Raw genomic sequence first — 16640 nt, 5'->3', positions numbered from 1 at the left:
CTCTGGGATCATGACCTGAGCTGAAGGCAGAGGCCTTAACCCACTGAGCCACCCAGGTGCCCCTCTTTTTCTTTTTTTAAATTAAGTTCTACACCAAATGTGGGGCTTGAACCCAGAACCCTGAGATCAAGAGTCACATGCTCTACCAACTGAGCCAGCCAGCCAGGTGCCCCCGTTTGCTCATTTTTATTTATTTTTATTTATATATTTATTTATTTTTTCTTTAAATTTTGGGTTAAGAGTCCTTTTTCAGGTATTTGTTTTGTGAATATTTCCCCAAGTCTGTAGCTTGTCTTTTCATTCTTTTAACAATGACTTTTGCAGTGCAGAAGTTTTTAATTTAATTTTTTAAATTATTTTTTATTTTTTAATTTTTGAAGTTTTTAATTTTAATTAAATCCAGCTTACCAATTTTTCTTTCATGGGTTGCACTTTAGGTGGTGGATCTGAGAAATTATTGCCAAACCCAAGGTCACTTAGTTTTTCTCTATTATACCTTCTAGTAGTTTTATAGTTTTGTGTTTCCCATTTAGAGCTATCCTTCATTTTGAGTTAATTTTTGTGATAGGTGTGAGGTCTGTGTTTAGATTCACTTTTTTGCGTGTAGTATCCATTTTTTCCAGCACCATTTTTAGAAGAGATAATCCTCCACTGTATTGCCTTTGCTCCTTTGCCAAAGATCAGTTTGATTATATTTGTGTGGGCCTATTTTTGGGCCTTCTGTTTGTTCCATTGATCTATTTGTGTATTCTTTCACCTGTATCACACTGTCTTGATTACGGTAGCTTTATAGTGAGTCTTAAAGTTGAGTAGTGTAGTCCTCCGACTTTGTTCTTCTCTTTGAAATATGTGTTGGCTATTCTGGTTCTTTTGCCTTTTCTTTCTTTCTTTCTAAGATTTTATTTATTTATTTTTGAGAGACAGAGAGAAAGGGAGATGAGTGGGGGAGTGGGGCAAAGGAGAAGTGGTCTCCCCACTGAGCAAGGAGCCTGATGCGGGACTCTCCTTCTGGCCTACTGCATGTCACCAGTGTGTCTCCTTAGAATAAATCTGTACAGTCTCATCTGGTACCCGGGCTTTTGTGGCTGTTGCCTGGGATTGCACCCGCATGGTTGCCTGGCTCTGGTGGCTGCAGGGCTTGTGTTTATGAGTCCCACAGGACTATAACAAACAGTTTTTAACTGACTATAGCCCTGAGGGCTCAATGCAGAGGGAGCAGATTAAAAAGCTCTGCTCTCAGTCTCCCTGAAAGATCTACTCTCATTCTTTAAAAGCTGCTGCCTGAAGGTCCAGCTTCTTATTAGCCTTCATCTAAATGCTGACTTAAGTCTTCCCTTTTGGTTTTGTTGTTGTTGTTATTTTAAAAGATTTTATTTATTTATTTATTTATTTGTCAGAGAGAGAGAGAGAGCGAGCACAAGCAGGCAGAGTGGCAGGCAGAGGCAGAGGGAGAAGCAGGCTCCCCGCTGAGCATGGAGCCCAATCCCTGACTCTATCCCAGGACCCCAGTCTCATGACCTGACCTGAAGGCAGCCACTTAACTGACTGAACCACCCAGGCATCTCAGGTCCTCCCCTTTGGGTCATTGACGTGTGTTGGCACATCCTTAGTTACTGGGCACCATTAAGAACAAAGAAGGTGGCTTTGCCCAATCACAAAGATTTGAGAAACAGCCAGGACCTAGGACCTGGCTGAGCAGTAAGGTTTATCTATAGGAGACTACTCTGTCTAGACTGGGAGAGGTGGATGTTTTATCCAGTACACAGAAATCAACAGAGTCAAGGAGAATGAAGAAACAGAGGAATATTTTCTGAACAAAAGAACAAGGTAAAACTTGAGAAACAGAGATAAGTGATTTACTTGATAAAGTCTTAAAAATAATGGTCATAATGTCAGTCACTGAGGTCAGAAATCCTTTAGAATTAAAGGAGTGATAAAGAATTTTCCAGACAAGCAAAAATTGAAGGAGTTCATTACCACTAGACCAGCCTTAAAAGAAATGTTAAAGGGATTTTTTCAAGCTGAAACTAAAGCATGGTAATTACTAACAGGAAAACGTGAGTGTGTAAATCTCACTGGTAAAGTTAAATATATAGTTAAATTCAGTATTTTCTAATATTGTAATGGTGATGGGTAAATCACTTATAAATCTAGTATGAAGGTTAAAAGAGATAAGTAAAAAATAACAAGCTACAATAATTTCTTAACGGGTATACAAGGTAAAAGGATGTAAATTTTGCCATAGAAAACATAAAATGAGGGGGTGTGTAAAAATATAGAGCTTTAGTGTACAGTTTAAGTTGTTATCAGCTTAAAATAGACTGTTGTAAATGTATTTTATATAAGCCTCATTGCAACTACAAAACTGAAACTTATAAGATACACAAAAGAGAAAGTGAAAGGAATCTAAGCACACACTAAATAAAATCATCAAGTCATAAAGGAAGAGACAAAGGGAACAAGAAAAGAAGAAAGGAACTATAAAGCAGCTAGAAAAATAGTTAACAAAATGGTAATAGTAAGTCCATATATATCAATAATGACTTTAAATATAAATGTACTAAATTTCTCCAATCAAAAGACAAAGTTGGTTAATGGATGAAAAGATAAGACCCAACTATATGCTGCCTACAGGAGATATCTGCTTTAAGAACACACACAGACTGAAAGTTAAGAGATGTTAAAAGATACTCCATACAAATTGAAACCAAAAGAAAGCAGTGGTAGCTATACTTACATCAGATAAAATGGGTTTTAAGACAGATTCTCTAATGAGAACAAGGTCATTATAATGGTAATGTTGTCAGTCCAACATGTTGACAGTCCAACAAGATGATACAACTTTTGCAAATATTTATGCACCCAACATAGGAGCTCTTAAATATATATAAAGTAAACAATAATAGGGAGAAATAGATGGCAACACAATAATGATAGGAGACTTCAGTACCCCACTTTCAATAGTGGATGGATCATTCAGACAGATACTCAGTAAGTAAACATTGGACTTAAAGTATACGCTAGACTAGACAGACTTAACAGACATTTACACAGTGTTCCATTTGACAGCAGAATACCCATTCTTTTTAACATACACAGAATATCTCCAGGATAGATAATATGTTAGGTCACAAAACAAGACTTAATAAACTTAAGAAGACTCAAAGCATATCAAGCATCTTCTCTTTTCTTTTTTAGATTTTATTTATTTATTTGACAGAGAAAGCGGGAGAGAGCATGAGCCATGGGAGAGGCAGAGAGAGGGAGAAGCAGACTCCTCATTGAGCAGGGAGCCCAAAATGGGGCTGGATCCAGAACCCCTGTGAGCCACTCAAGCATCTTTTCTGACCACAATGGCATGAAAGTAAAAATCGATTACAAGGAAAAATGGAAAATTCAGAAGTATATGGAGATTAAACAGCATTCTACTGAACAACCAATGGGTCAAAGAAGAAATCAGCATAGTATTTGAAGTCCTTGCCAGAGCAATTAGTCAAGAAAAAGAAATCAAGGGGTGCCTGGATGGCTCAGTTGATTAAGTTGATTTTTTTAAAGATTTGATTTGATTTGATTTATGTATTTATTTATCAGGCACCCCTAAGTGTCTTACTCTTGATCTCAGCTCAGGGCTTTATCGAAAGTTGTGAATTCAACCCCTCCATTGGGCCCCATGCTAGGCATGGAGCCTACTTAAAGAAAGAAAGAAACCAAAAGGCATCAAAATTGGAAATGAAGAACTAAAGTTATCACTGTTTGTGGATGATGTGATATTATATAGAAACCCTAAAGTCTCTATCAAAAAACTAATAGAACTGGGACGCCTGGGTGGCTCAGTGGGTTAAAGCCTCTGTCTTCAGCTCAGGTCATGATCCCAGGGTCCTGGGATAGAGCCCCACATAGGGCTCTCTGCTCAGCAGGGAGTCTGCTTCTCTTATCTCTCTCTCTCTCTGCCTACTTGTGACCTCTGTCTGTCAAATAAATAATTAATAAAAAAGAATCTTTAAAAAAAAACTATTAGAACTAATGAACAAATTCAGTAAAGTTGCAGGATACAAATAGATGTACAAAAATCTGCATTTGTATGCACTAATGAACTGTCAGAAAATGGGAATTTTAAAAATCCCATTTGTAATTGTATCAAAAAGAACAAAATACCTGGTAATAAATTTAATCAGGGAGGTAAAACTGAAAACTGAGACATTGATGAAAGAAATTGAAGAAAATACAAATAAATGGAAAGGTAATCTGTTCTCATGGTTTGGAAGCATTAATATTGTTAAAATGTGCATACTGCCCAAAGTGATCTACGATTTTTCAGTTCAGTGCAGTCTGTATCAAAATTCCAGTGACATTTTTCACAGAAAAATAAGTTTGAAAAAGTATGAGTAGAAAAAAAATCCTAAAATTAGTATGGAACTGCAAAATAACCCCATAGTCTAAGCCATCTTTTTTTTTTTTTTTAAGATTTTATTTATTTTCGCAAGAGTGAGAGAAAGTGTGTGCACACACAAGTGGGGGGAGGAGCAGATGGAAAAGCAGTCTTCCTACTGAGCAGGGAGCCCTATGTGGGACTCGATCCCAGGACCCTGGGATCATGACCTTAGCTGAAGGCAGACACTTAACCAGCTGAGCCACCTAGGTACCCTAGTCTAAGCAATCCTGACAAAGAACAAAACTGGAAATATCACACTTATGGATTGTGGACCGTAAGACAAAATTACAGTAGTCAAAGCAGTATGGCATTGGGATAAAAACAGACACTTTGATCAATGGAACAGAATAAATGGTCAATTAATTTACAACAAAGGAGCCAAGAATATACAATAGAAAAGGGATAGTGTTTTCAGTAAGTGGTGATGGAGAGCACCTGGGTGGCTCAGTGGGTTAATAAGCCTCTGCCTTCGGCTCAGGTCAGATCTCAGGGTCCTGGAATCAAGCCCCAGGGAGCCTGCTTCCCCTCCCCAACCCCCACCCCCGTGCCTGCCTCTCTGACTACTTTTGATCTCTCTCTGTTGAATAAATAAATAAAATCTTAAAAAAAGAAAAAGTCATAATGGGAAAACTGGACCCCTGTCTTCTATCACCAGAATGAACTCAAAATTGATTATAGACTTTAATGTAAGACCTGAAACCACCAAACTTCTAGAAGAAAACACAGAGCATAAGCAACTTGGTACTAGTCTTGACAATGATTTTTTTAAATTTTAACAGCAGAAACAAAGACGACAAAAGCAAAACAAGTGGAATTACATCAAACTAAAAACCTTTTTTCCCCCTTTATTTATTTAGTGAGAGAGAGTGTGTATAGGAGTTGGGGTGGGGGTGGTGGAAGGGGAGAGGGAGGAAGGGAGAGGGAGAGAAAGAGAGAGAATCCCAAGCAGATTCCATGCGGAGCCGGATGCAGGGCTTGATCTCACAACACTAAGACCATGACCTGTGCGAGAATCAAGAGCTTCTGCATATCAAAGGGAGTCATGGATAAAATGAATAGACAAGCTCTGAATGGGATAAAATAGTTGCAAATCCTGTAGCTGATAAGTGGTTAATACCTAAAATATATAAACAATTCAAGTCAATAGGAAAAACCTCTAATTAAAAATGGGCAGAGGAGGGCGCCTGGGTGGCTCAGTGGGTTAAGCCGCTGCCTTCGGCTCAGGTCATGATCTCAGGGTCCTGGGATCGAGTCCCGCATCGGGCTCTCTGCTCAGCAGGGAGTCTGCTTCCTCCTCTCTCTCTCTGCCTGCCTCTCTGCCTACTTGTGATCTCTCTCTGTCAAATAAATAAATAAAATCTTAAAAAAAAAATGGGCAGAGGAACTGAAAAGACATTTTTCAAAGAAGACATACAGGTGGCCAACATGGATATGGAAAGATGATCAACATTATTAATCATCAGGGAAATGCAAATCAAAACCACAATGAAGTAACACTTCACACCTGTTAAAATGACTGCTATCAAAATGATAAGAAATACCAAGTGTTGGTGAGGATGTGGAGAAAAGGGAACCCTTGTACACTGTTGGTAGAAATGTAAATTGGTACAGACACTGGGGAAGACAGTAGGGATGTTCCTCAAGAAATTAAAAATAAGAGTTATATGTATCCCCATGTTCATAGCAGCATTATGTGCAATAGCCAAGACATGGAAATAGCCTAAATGCCCATCAAAAGATAGACATATACACGCATACTCACACACACCCCCACAAAGATATTATTCAGCTATAAAAATAAATGAAATCCTGCCATTTGTGACAACATGGCCCTTGAGGGCATTATGCTAAGTGAAGTAAGACAGAGAAAGACAAAATACTGTATGACCCACATACATGGAATCTAAAAAACCTGAACTCAGAGCAACAGATTGGAGTTGCCTGAGGCAGGAGGCAGGGGTAATAGTAGGTATAGGGGGGTTGTGAAGGTAGTTGAAAGGTACAGTAGTCCCCCACCTTACCTGTGATAGATAAGTTCCAAGACCCCCAGTGGATGCCTGAAATTATGGATAGTACTGTACCCTTTATATACTGTTTTTTCCTATATTACATACCTGTGATAACTTTTATCAGTTAGTTAACAACAACTGACAAGTAGAACAGTTATAATAATATACTATAGTAGATGATCTTACTCTCCTATATCCCCCTTTTTATTATTATTATCTTTTAAAATTTTATTTATTTGAGAGAGAGTGCACAAGCAGAGGGAGTGGTAGAGGGAGAGGGAGAAGCAGGTTCCCCACTGAGCAGGGAGCCTGATGTGGGGCTCCATCCTGGCCACCCGGATCATGACTCAAGCCAAACCCACCCAGGCACCCCTCCCCTTCTTATTCTTGTGACATTATGAGATGGTCAAGTGCCTTACATGATGAGATGAAGTGGAGTGACACAGGCATTGTGACGTAGCCATAGGCTTCTATTGACTTTCTGATGATACAGCAGAAGAAAGATTACCTGCTCCCAGATGGAAGTTTACCATAGGTAACTGAAACTGGTTAAGGGAGACACGAGGAGACTTCTGTACAAACTTGGAGTTAGAAGATAATTAAGTTCTGGGGATGTAATATACTGCATGGTGACTATAGTTAATACTGTATTTTATATTTGAAATTGTTGAGGGTATGATTGTAAATAAAACTGAAAAGTAATCATTAGATGAGAATAGACTGAACAGTGAGGGTAGGGTGGTAAGAATAGGAAACATTTGGGAGACATTAATAATTGGAATTGGTGGAAAAGAGAAACAGTAATAGTATCAGGACCTGATACTAAACATTGTTCTTCCCTTTAATAATAACACTCCTGAAATGTATTGCGACTAAAATAAATCAATTTTGGTCATTTGTTAGATTAATTAAAGTGATATTCTTAGTGTCCTTTTTTCTTTTAAGCTAAAATGAGTTATAAGACTTTTATTTGTCCTTAATTTGTCTTTTAATTTTTTTATTCTGTAATTCTTGATGGTCTTTTAGTGCGCACACACACACACAAGTATATGCACACATGCAGATACCATTTTTACTGAATATTTACTCAGTACCTTCTTTTAGTATGATACCACTCTTGAAACTTATCCTGTGTTCTATTTTTTTTTTATTTTAAAGATTTTTATTTATTTATTTGAGAGAGAGACAGAGAGAGCATGAACGAGGAGAAGGTCAGAGGGAGAAGCAGACTCTCCATGGAGCTGGGAGCCCGATGTGGGACTCGATCCCAGGACTCCGGGATCATAACCTGAGCCGAAGGCAGTCGTCCAACCAACTGAGCCACCTAGGTGTCCCTATTTTTCTTTTTTTTTTTTTTAAGATTTTATTTGTTTATTTGAAAGAGCTTGGGCAGAGGGAGAAGCAAACTCCCCAGTGAGCAGGGAGGCTGACTGAGCAGGGAGCCCAACCTGGGGCTCAGTCCCAGGACTGAGATCACGACCTCAGGGCAGATGCTTAACTGACTGAGCCACCCAGGTGCCCAAATTATCCCGTGTTCTAAACATCAGGTTAGGCTTGATGTCATTCTTTGAGGAGCTTACAGTTGGAATTTCAGGGATTGTGGTATTCCCTGTTGGCCACTTAGCAGGAGGGGAACTTTGCTTTGGGCTCTGGGAAGAATTTTCATCCTTACCAAGAAACAGATACATGATGAGAAAGTCTTTTTGCTCTTTCCCTTTCCTTTTTTTTTTTTTTTTTTTTTTAAAGATTTTATGTAGTTATTTGACAAGAGAGGGAACACAAGCAGGGGGAGTGGGAGAGGGAGAAGCAGGCTTCCCACGGAGCAGGGAGCCCCATGTGAGGCCCATGACCTGAGCCTAAAGCAGATGCTTTAATGACTGAACCACCCAGGTGCCCCTGCCCTTTGATTTTTGTTTTGGATACTGGAGTGAGAAATGATGTCTGAAGCTGAAACTTGTGACTGAGAGGCTGTACGCCTTTGCACCAAAGCCGGTAGATGGAGGAACAGAGGAAAAGTGTGGTCACTTCAGAGACTCTTTAAACATTCACTTACCATATGATCTAGCAATCCTACACCTCTAAGCAATTTCATCGTAATTTATATCAGAAGAGAGAGACTTAGGCTTGAGTATCTCTTGTCTTGACTATCAACAAAGACTGTGTATGTTTTGACTTTAAAATTTAAATATTTACATGCCTTATTTTGGTGTTGCCAGTATATGAGAATCTGAAATAACAAACTGTAATTCAGTGATTTATTTTCTCTTAACAGACTCACAGCTGTAATTCTTTAAACTTTTTTTTTTTGGTGGTTTTATAATATGACTTACTTTTTTTTAGACTTCATACAGCTTCTCAAAATACTCTTACGTAAAGCAATAAAATAACTTTAGTCATTTCATTCATGATAGAGGACCATGCCTGTCTCTTCCACAAAGCATTCGTTGTTGCCTTTATAAAAGAGTGACTTCGAGCCAGATGACCCCTTGGTTTTAGCCTATTTCTTTTTTTTTTTTTTTTTAAAGATTTTATTTATTTGACAGAGGGAGATCACAAGTAGGCAGAGAGGCAGGCAGAGAGAGAGAGGAGGAAGCAGGCTCCCCTCTGAGCAGAGAGCCCGATGCGGGACTCGATCCCAGGACCCCAAGATCATGACCCGAGCTGAAGGCAGCGACTTAACCCACTGAGCCACCCAGGCGCCCGGTTTTAGCCTATTTCTTTTGGATGTTGCTTCAGGGTGATAGGTACCAGAAAAGTTTCTCCCATTTCAATGTGATAGAATGCTCTAAGATGTCTTCTAGATATCTTCTAGGAAAACTTTTCACTGACCACTGTTGAAAATAGCCATATTCTTCAACTGTGTCATAAAACAGCAGATTTGGCATCAGTTCCCTACCCACAGTTTGATGAATTGGATTTTTTCATTTTACTATTAGCAATAATTCTTTAACCTACTGGAGAACTCTTATAATTTCCCAGTCAAGAAAGTCATGCATGTAAATCTCTTTTTATTCAGTAAGTGTGGCTTTATTGACGAAGTGATGCCTTCTGGGAAGTGGTAAACCAGTTCCTGAAATGAATTATAACTTTTGATTATAAAGAATGTTTGCAGTGTTATACTTGAAAAAATATATTTCCTCTTAATTCAGGCATGCTTAAATTCATAAAAACTATTAGAATTAAGCTTCTTTTTTTCCCCAAGATTTTATTTACTTGACAGATAGAGAACACAACCAAGGAGAGTGTCAGGCAGAGGGAGAGAGAGAAACAGGCTCCATGCTGAACAGAGAGCCCAATGTGGGGCTCAACCCCAGGACCCTGGGACCATGACCTGAGCCAAAGGCAGATGCTTAGCTGACTGAGCCACCTAGGTTCCTGTAGAATTTAGCAAGTTAAGAACTTGCTGGCATGATTCTAAAAATTTATCATAGCATTTACATGTTTAATAAGTTAAAAGTAGTTGCAAAATGGCTTATTTACTAGAAAAAGAAACATTTTATTGCATTTATATATCTCTCCCTCTGTCATTTTTTAACATATGGTTGACATGCAGTATTTGTTCCAGGTGTACAACATAGTGATTCAGCAATTACTTGCATTATGAAATGCTCACTACACTGTTACCATCTGTCACCATATGAAGTTACTACAATATTATTGACTGCATTCCTTATGCTGTACTTTTTATCCTTGTTGACCTACTTATTTTATAACTGGAAGTTTGTACCTCTTAATTTCCTTCACCTATTTTGCTCATCCCTTGAATCTCCCTCCCCTATGGCAACCACCAGTTTATTCTCTGTATTTATGAATCTGTTTGTTTATTTGTTCATTTGTTTTGTTTTTTAGATTCCACATATAAGTGAAGTAATATGGTATTTGTCTTTCTCTGCCTTATTTCACTTAATATAATAGCTTCTAGGTCCATACATGTTGTCACAAACTGGCAAGATTCCGTTCTTTTTTTTTTTTTTTTTTAAGATTTTATTTATTTATTTGACAGACAGAGATCATAAGAGGCAGAGAGGCAGGCAGAGAGAGGAGGAAGCAGGCTCCCTACTGAGCAGGGAGCCCAATGCCAGGCTCCATCCCAGGACGCTGGGATCATGACCTGAGCTGAAGGCAGAGGCTTTAACCCACTGAGCCACCCAGGCGCCCCAAGATTCCATTCTTTTAAATACCTTATATTTCATTACACACACACACCCCCACCCATCTTCTTTATCCATTCACCTATCAATGGAAACTTAGGTTGCTTCCACATCTTGGCTAATTGTAAAAAATGCTACAGTAGACATGGGGTATATGTATCTTTCTGAATTAGTGTTTTTGTTTTCTTCAGGTAAATACCCAGAAGTAGATTACTGGGTCATATGGTATTTCTGCTTTTAATTTTTAAAGGAATCTCCATACTGTTTTCCAGAGTTGCTATACCCATTTACATTCCCACAAACAGTATACAGGGGTTTCTTTTTCTCCACATTCTTGCCAATTTTTGTTGGCATATCTTTTTTTTAAGATTTTATTTTATTTTTAAGGATTTTATTTATTTGAGATAAGAAAAGAGAGAGCTCACAAGCAGGCGGAAGGGAGAGAGGGAAAGGAAGAAGCAGACTCCCGGCTGATCAGGGAGCCTGACCTGGGCTTGATCCTGGGACCCCAGACTCATGACCTGAGCCAACGGCAGACGCTTAACCAACTGAGCCACCCAAGTGCTCCAAGATTTTATTTTTAGGTAATCTCTACACTGAACGTGAGTCTTGAACTCACAACCCTGAGATCAGGAGTTGCATGCTCTACTGATTGAGCCAACCAAGTTCCCCATTCTTGTCTTTTTGGTACTGGGTATTCTGACTACTGTGAGGGGATATCTCATTGTGGTTTTGATTTGCATTTCCCTGATTAGTGATATTGAGCCTCTTTTCATATGTCTGCTTGTCTTCTTTGGAAAAATGTCTGTTCAGGTTTTCTGCCCATTATTTTTTTTTTTTTTAAAGATTTTATTTATTTATTTGACAGAGAACACAAGTAGCAGAGAGGCAGGTAGAGAGAGAGAGAGAGAGAGAGAAGCAGGCTCTGCACTGAGCAGAGAGCCCGATGCGGGGCTCGATCCCAGGGTCCTGGGATCATGACCTGGGCCGAAGGCAGAGGCTTTAACCCGCTGAGCCACCCAGGCGCCCCACTGCCCATTATTTAATCAGGGTATTTTGTTTTTAGGCATTGATTTATATGAGTTCTTCATATATTTTGGTTATTAACCCTTATTGGTTATATCATTTGTAAATATCTTCTGTCATTCAGTAGATTACCTTTTTGTTTTGTTAATGGTTTCCTTTGCTGTGGAAAAGCTTTTCAGTTTAGTTCCAATAGTTTATTTTTGCTTTTGTTTCCTTCATCTAAGGGGACAGATCCAGAAAAATACTGCTGAAGGCTGATACCCAAAAGTTTACTGCCTCCCTGTGTGTATGTGTGTGTTTTGTTTGCTTTTAGGAGTTCTCTGGTTTCAAGTCTTACATTTAGAAATTTAATCTATTTTGAGTTTATTTTTGTGTATGGTGAAAAAAAGTGGAATTTCCCCCTTTTTTACTGTAAAAAAGAAAAAGGACAAATCATATATTTTGTCTTTTACTGCTATCTTTGGAAGTCATTTTTTTTAAAGACTTTATTTATTTATTTGAGAGAGAGAAAGTGAGAGCATGAGAGGGGAGAAGGTCAGAGGGAGCAGCAGACTCCCCTTGGAGCTGGGAGCCTGATGCAGGACTTGATCCTGGGACTCCAGGATCATGAGCTGAGCTGAAGGCAGTTGCTTAACCAGCTGAGCCACCCAGGCGCCCTGGAAGTCATTTTTTTAACATAAAGTTAAAGTATAACTTGATGTTTACATGTTTACCTTGGATGTTAAATTTGACCTGGTTCTTTTTTCTTTTTTTTCTTTAAAGATTTATTTATTTAATTAATTTATTTATTATGAACCCCAGGATCATGACCTGAGCTGAAGGTAGACACTTAACCAACTGAGCCACCAGGTGCCCCCTATTTGACCTGATTCTTTTTTTTTTTTTTTAGGATATTTATTTATTTATTTGACAGAGAGAGAAAGAGAGAGAGAGATCACAAGTAGGCAGAGAGGTAAGCAGAGTGAAAGGAGGAAGCAGGCTCCCCGGTGAACAGAGAGTGTCCAATTCTGGGCTCGATCCCAGGACCCTGAGATCATGACCTAAGCCGAAGGCAGAGGCTTTAACCCACTGAGCCACCCAGGCACCCCTGACTTGCTTGATTCTTGAGCTAACTTTCTCATACGTTATCTGCTACTAATTGAAAATAAATCATTTAATATCCTTGTGAAATAGAAAGCCTATCATGTCTTAACACTAATGACTTGAAATGAAACCTTAGCAGTTTCTTTCTAGATGAATTCTAAGAGTTTTTAGGGTTAATCAGGATTCTCTTGTACCATTTTGTGTAAATATTTGGTTGTGTCATTGAAAATCTGTTTTCTATTAAGCAAGACCATCATAATTGTTATTCAGTATTTGTTAATTACCATAATATGCATAATATAAATAAATAAATAATATAAATAAATAAATATATATATATATGTAAGAAACAAAAGGAGATATGATAAGATCCCTAACTTAAGAGGCTTATAACCAAATGGAATATGGAATACATATCAATATAATCTGGTACATGGTAAATTGCAGATGTACACATAGTATACACAGTGGTGCTCCAAGTGTTGATTATGAATTGGTTATAAAAGGTTTCATAAGGGCCATAGGATGTGAGTCAGGCCTTTAAGACGGAAGAGGCCATTCTAGGTATAAGGGCCAACAATGGATGCTCCTTGTGTTTATGTGGTAACTTTAAAAAAAAAATTAATTTTTAATTAACATATAATGTATTATTTGTTTCAGGGCAACAGGTCTGTGACTCATCAGTCTTACATAAAACACAGCGCCCACCACAACACATACCCTCCCCAATGTCCATCACCCAGCAACCCCCTTCCCCCAACTCCGCTCCACTCCAGCAACCTGCAGTTGTTTATAGAGGTTAAGAGTCTCTTATGGTTTGCCTCCCTCTCTGGTTCATCTTGTTTCATTTTTCCCTTTCTTCCCCTGTGATCCTCTGCTTTGTTTCTCAAATTCCACGTATCAGTGAGAACGTATGATAATTGTCTTTCTCTGATTGACTTATTTCACTTAGCCTAATACCATCTAGTTCCATCCCCATCATTGCAAATGTCAGTATTTTTTGATGGCTGCATAATATTCCTGTGTGTGTGTGTACATGCATAATATAAATAAATATATATATATATATATATATATAGTGTAACTTTTTATACAAGAATTAAAATAGGGAGTTTAATAGTAAAGGAATTCAAATGACAAGCTAAAGAGTTTGCAATAGGGAGGTAGAAAATAGGTGTGAGCAGTGGGTGGTGATAAAGAAATAGGATTTTGAAAAATTGTTCAATCAGTTTGATTTCTTAAATGAGAAGTGCCATATAAAAGTAGTATTAAATATTATTCATCTTTCATAATTACAGGTTAGACCATGCTCATGTCGCATGCATATATTAGAAAACTGGTTTCTTGGGGCGCCTGGGTGGCTCAGTGGGTTAAGCCGCTGCCTTCGGCTCAGGTCATGATCTCAGAGTCCTGGGATCGAGCCCCGCATCGGGCTCTCTGCTCAGCGGGGAGCCTGCTTCCTCCTCTCTCTCTGCCTGCCTCTCTGCCTGCTTGTGATCTCTGTCTATCAAATAAATAAATTAAAAAATCTTAAAAAAAAAAAAAAAAAAAAAAGAAAACTGGTTTCTTAAATGTAAGTTTTTTCCATGTTTGTGGGAGTTAAAGTGATTCTTCTGGGCTACAAGCAGGTGTTAAAAACATCCTTTTCTCAGCTGAACATGATTTTTGCAGGGTTCTAACGTGGCAAGTACTATATGTTTTTCTATACATACATGCAAGTATACATGGAAATGATGTATGTGATTACTCCACATAATGTTTCATGAGTTTAAGCGCAATGGAGAAAGTTAGTGACAAGTATAAAAATAACCTCCATCTGTTAGAGTGAACACATATGAAAAGTATGAAGAGCAATAGATAAGGAAGTACACTTTTCCAAATCTTATAAATGAAACTATTACACTAGTGATAATTTATGAAAATTTGGTAGTTAGTTGAAATAGCTCAAAATTGTCTGGATAGGCTAAGATCCATCTTTTTCCTGTCTTCAGAGAAATTTATAAGGGAAGAAAATCTAGCCTGACAGTTTCTCATACAAAGACACATACTTGCACCAGTTAAGACAGAACTATCTAAAACATTTTAAGTTTTATTTCCCTTCTCTTACTAATACTGTTTGAAGGGCTTTTAGTAAACAACAAAGATAACTGGAGGATATTAAATACAATTGCAAAGCTTCAGTGTAGGACTGCTTAGTATCACTAGGGTTTTGGGAAGTTTTTTATAGAACTAGTTTGTGTCATCAGTAACTTGGATTGGATTGTGTTGTTGCTGTCAGTGCTTGGTAATGGTGGGGATGGAGGAGGTGGGATGGAAAGGAAATTCATTTGTGATAGGTTCTGTACAAAATTGAAGGAAGAGCTTTTAATTGTCCACAGTTTATTTAACTAGACTTAACCCCACTTTTTCTTTCTGTTGGCCAGTGATGAAAAAGGGAGCAAATAGCTTTCTTGTGGGTCATATGTACAGTACTAGAAGATAGCATTTATGTATGTATATATATATGTACTTAAATACATACGTATATTATGTGTGTGAGTAGGTTACACTCCCAGTATGGAGGCCAACAGAGGGCTTGGACTCATGATCCTGAAATCAAGAATTGGATTCTTAACCTACTGTGGCACCTAGGCACTCCAGAGATAGAATTTTATATTAAAGGCTTGCATATTCCCTTAGCTGCCGTGGGCTGTTGCTTACCGAGCTTATGCTACCAGATGAAGAACTAGTCCAGATGGCTAAACTGTTGGAAAGTATAAAACCAAAACCCATATCAGGAAGCTATCCACTTTGTTCATTTTTGGATAAGATCCATTCTAATTAGTGGTAACTTTCTGAATTTGTTTTAAAATTTAATTTTTAACTCTATGTTTTTTTATTTTTACCTAGGTTACCAAATATCCTCCTTTGTTTGAGATCCACAGACTACATGTCCTACAAGAACAAATCAATGATTTTTCATCTCCTGGAGATACATTAGAAACATAAATATGGTGTCAAAAGATCTCCTTACTTTTCTCTGACTACGGTTTATTTGGACGTACTTTTGTATTGAAGAGAATTATACGGACTGAGGCTACTCGTGCAGAGAGACTGTCGTGTAAAATCATGGACCATCCTAGTAGGGAGAAGGATGAAAGACAACGGACAACTAAACCCATGGCACAAAGGAGTACACACTGTCCCCGACCGTCTGGCACTTCAGCGTCCTCTGGGGTTCTTATGGTGGGACCCAACTTCAGAGTTGGCAAGAAGATAGGGTGTGGGAACTTTGGAGAGCTCAGATTAGGTAAGGACTTGGTTTTATCAGTGACTTCCAACAATGACAGCTTTGGTGTGTTTAAGATAAGCAGTTATAATTTCCTGAGAAATTATCTTAAGGAGGACTTGTTATTATAAGAACTAAAGAATTTGTGAAGGGGACTATAGTCATTATCAGTTATAATTTGTATCCAAGGTTCATCTCTGTATGATAGACTTTTAAATTTACCACCAATTCTGAGATTTTATGATGTAGGGAGCACTATATACAGATATCAATAAAATGAAAATTCTGATTTAGTGGGTCTGAGAGGTAGACCAAAGTTCTTTTTAACAAACTTCAGGTGACCTAGATGTTGTTGGTCCTTGAACCACACTCTAAGAAGGGAGTAAGGTCTTGCTTTAATTCTGACTCTACCCCTGATAAGGAATAAATCCTTAATGAATAATACCCAGACTTAGTCTATAAGGATATACTTCCTGTTCAGAGAGGCTTTCCAGCTGATACTGTGTTTGCATTCTTCCTGGAAATATCAACGTCAGGATTGAGCTAAAACTCCAGGGAGAAATTACGCGATTTTATTTCCCAACCAGGGAAATGGATTTTTTAATTTCAAGTATGAATTTGTGAGTATGATTATGAAAAATGACAAAACCAACCAGTTTGAAGATGTGAAA

General features: G+C 38.1%; 1 protein-coding gene across 13 annotated transcripts in view; it reads left to right on the top strand.

Moving 5' to 3' along the window:
- CSNK1G1 (casein kinase 1 gamma 1) overlaps window positions 1–16640 on the top strand; it is a 202834-nt gene that overhangs the window by 75177 nt on the left and 111017 nt on the right. For 12 of the 13 annotated variants that reach the window (XR_004285703.1, XR_004285705.1, XR_004285704.1 and 9 more), the window contains one exon: window positions 15591–15990. Coding sequence is in view for 10 of the 13 variants with exons in the window: in XM_032342844.1 (XP_032198735.1) it covers window positions 15810–15990 (181 nt within the window). In the remaining 3 variants the exon portion in view is untranslated. Of the gene's footprint in view, window positions 1–6952; window positions 6977–15590; window positions 15991–16640 lie in introns of those variants that run through there. The other variant, XM_032342843.1, reaches the window with a different exon arrangement.

The sequence above is a fragment of the Mustela erminea genome, chromosome 5 (genome assembly GCF_009829155.1).
Source record: "Mustela erminea isolate mMusErm1 chromosome 5, mMusErm1.Pri, whole genome shotgun sequence".
Lineage (NCBI taxonomy): Eukaryota > Metazoa > Chordata > Mammalia > Carnivora > Mustelidae > Mustela > Mustela erminea.
Note: the sequence above shows the minus strand (reverse complement) of the source record. Positions and strands in the feature narration are given on the sequence as shown.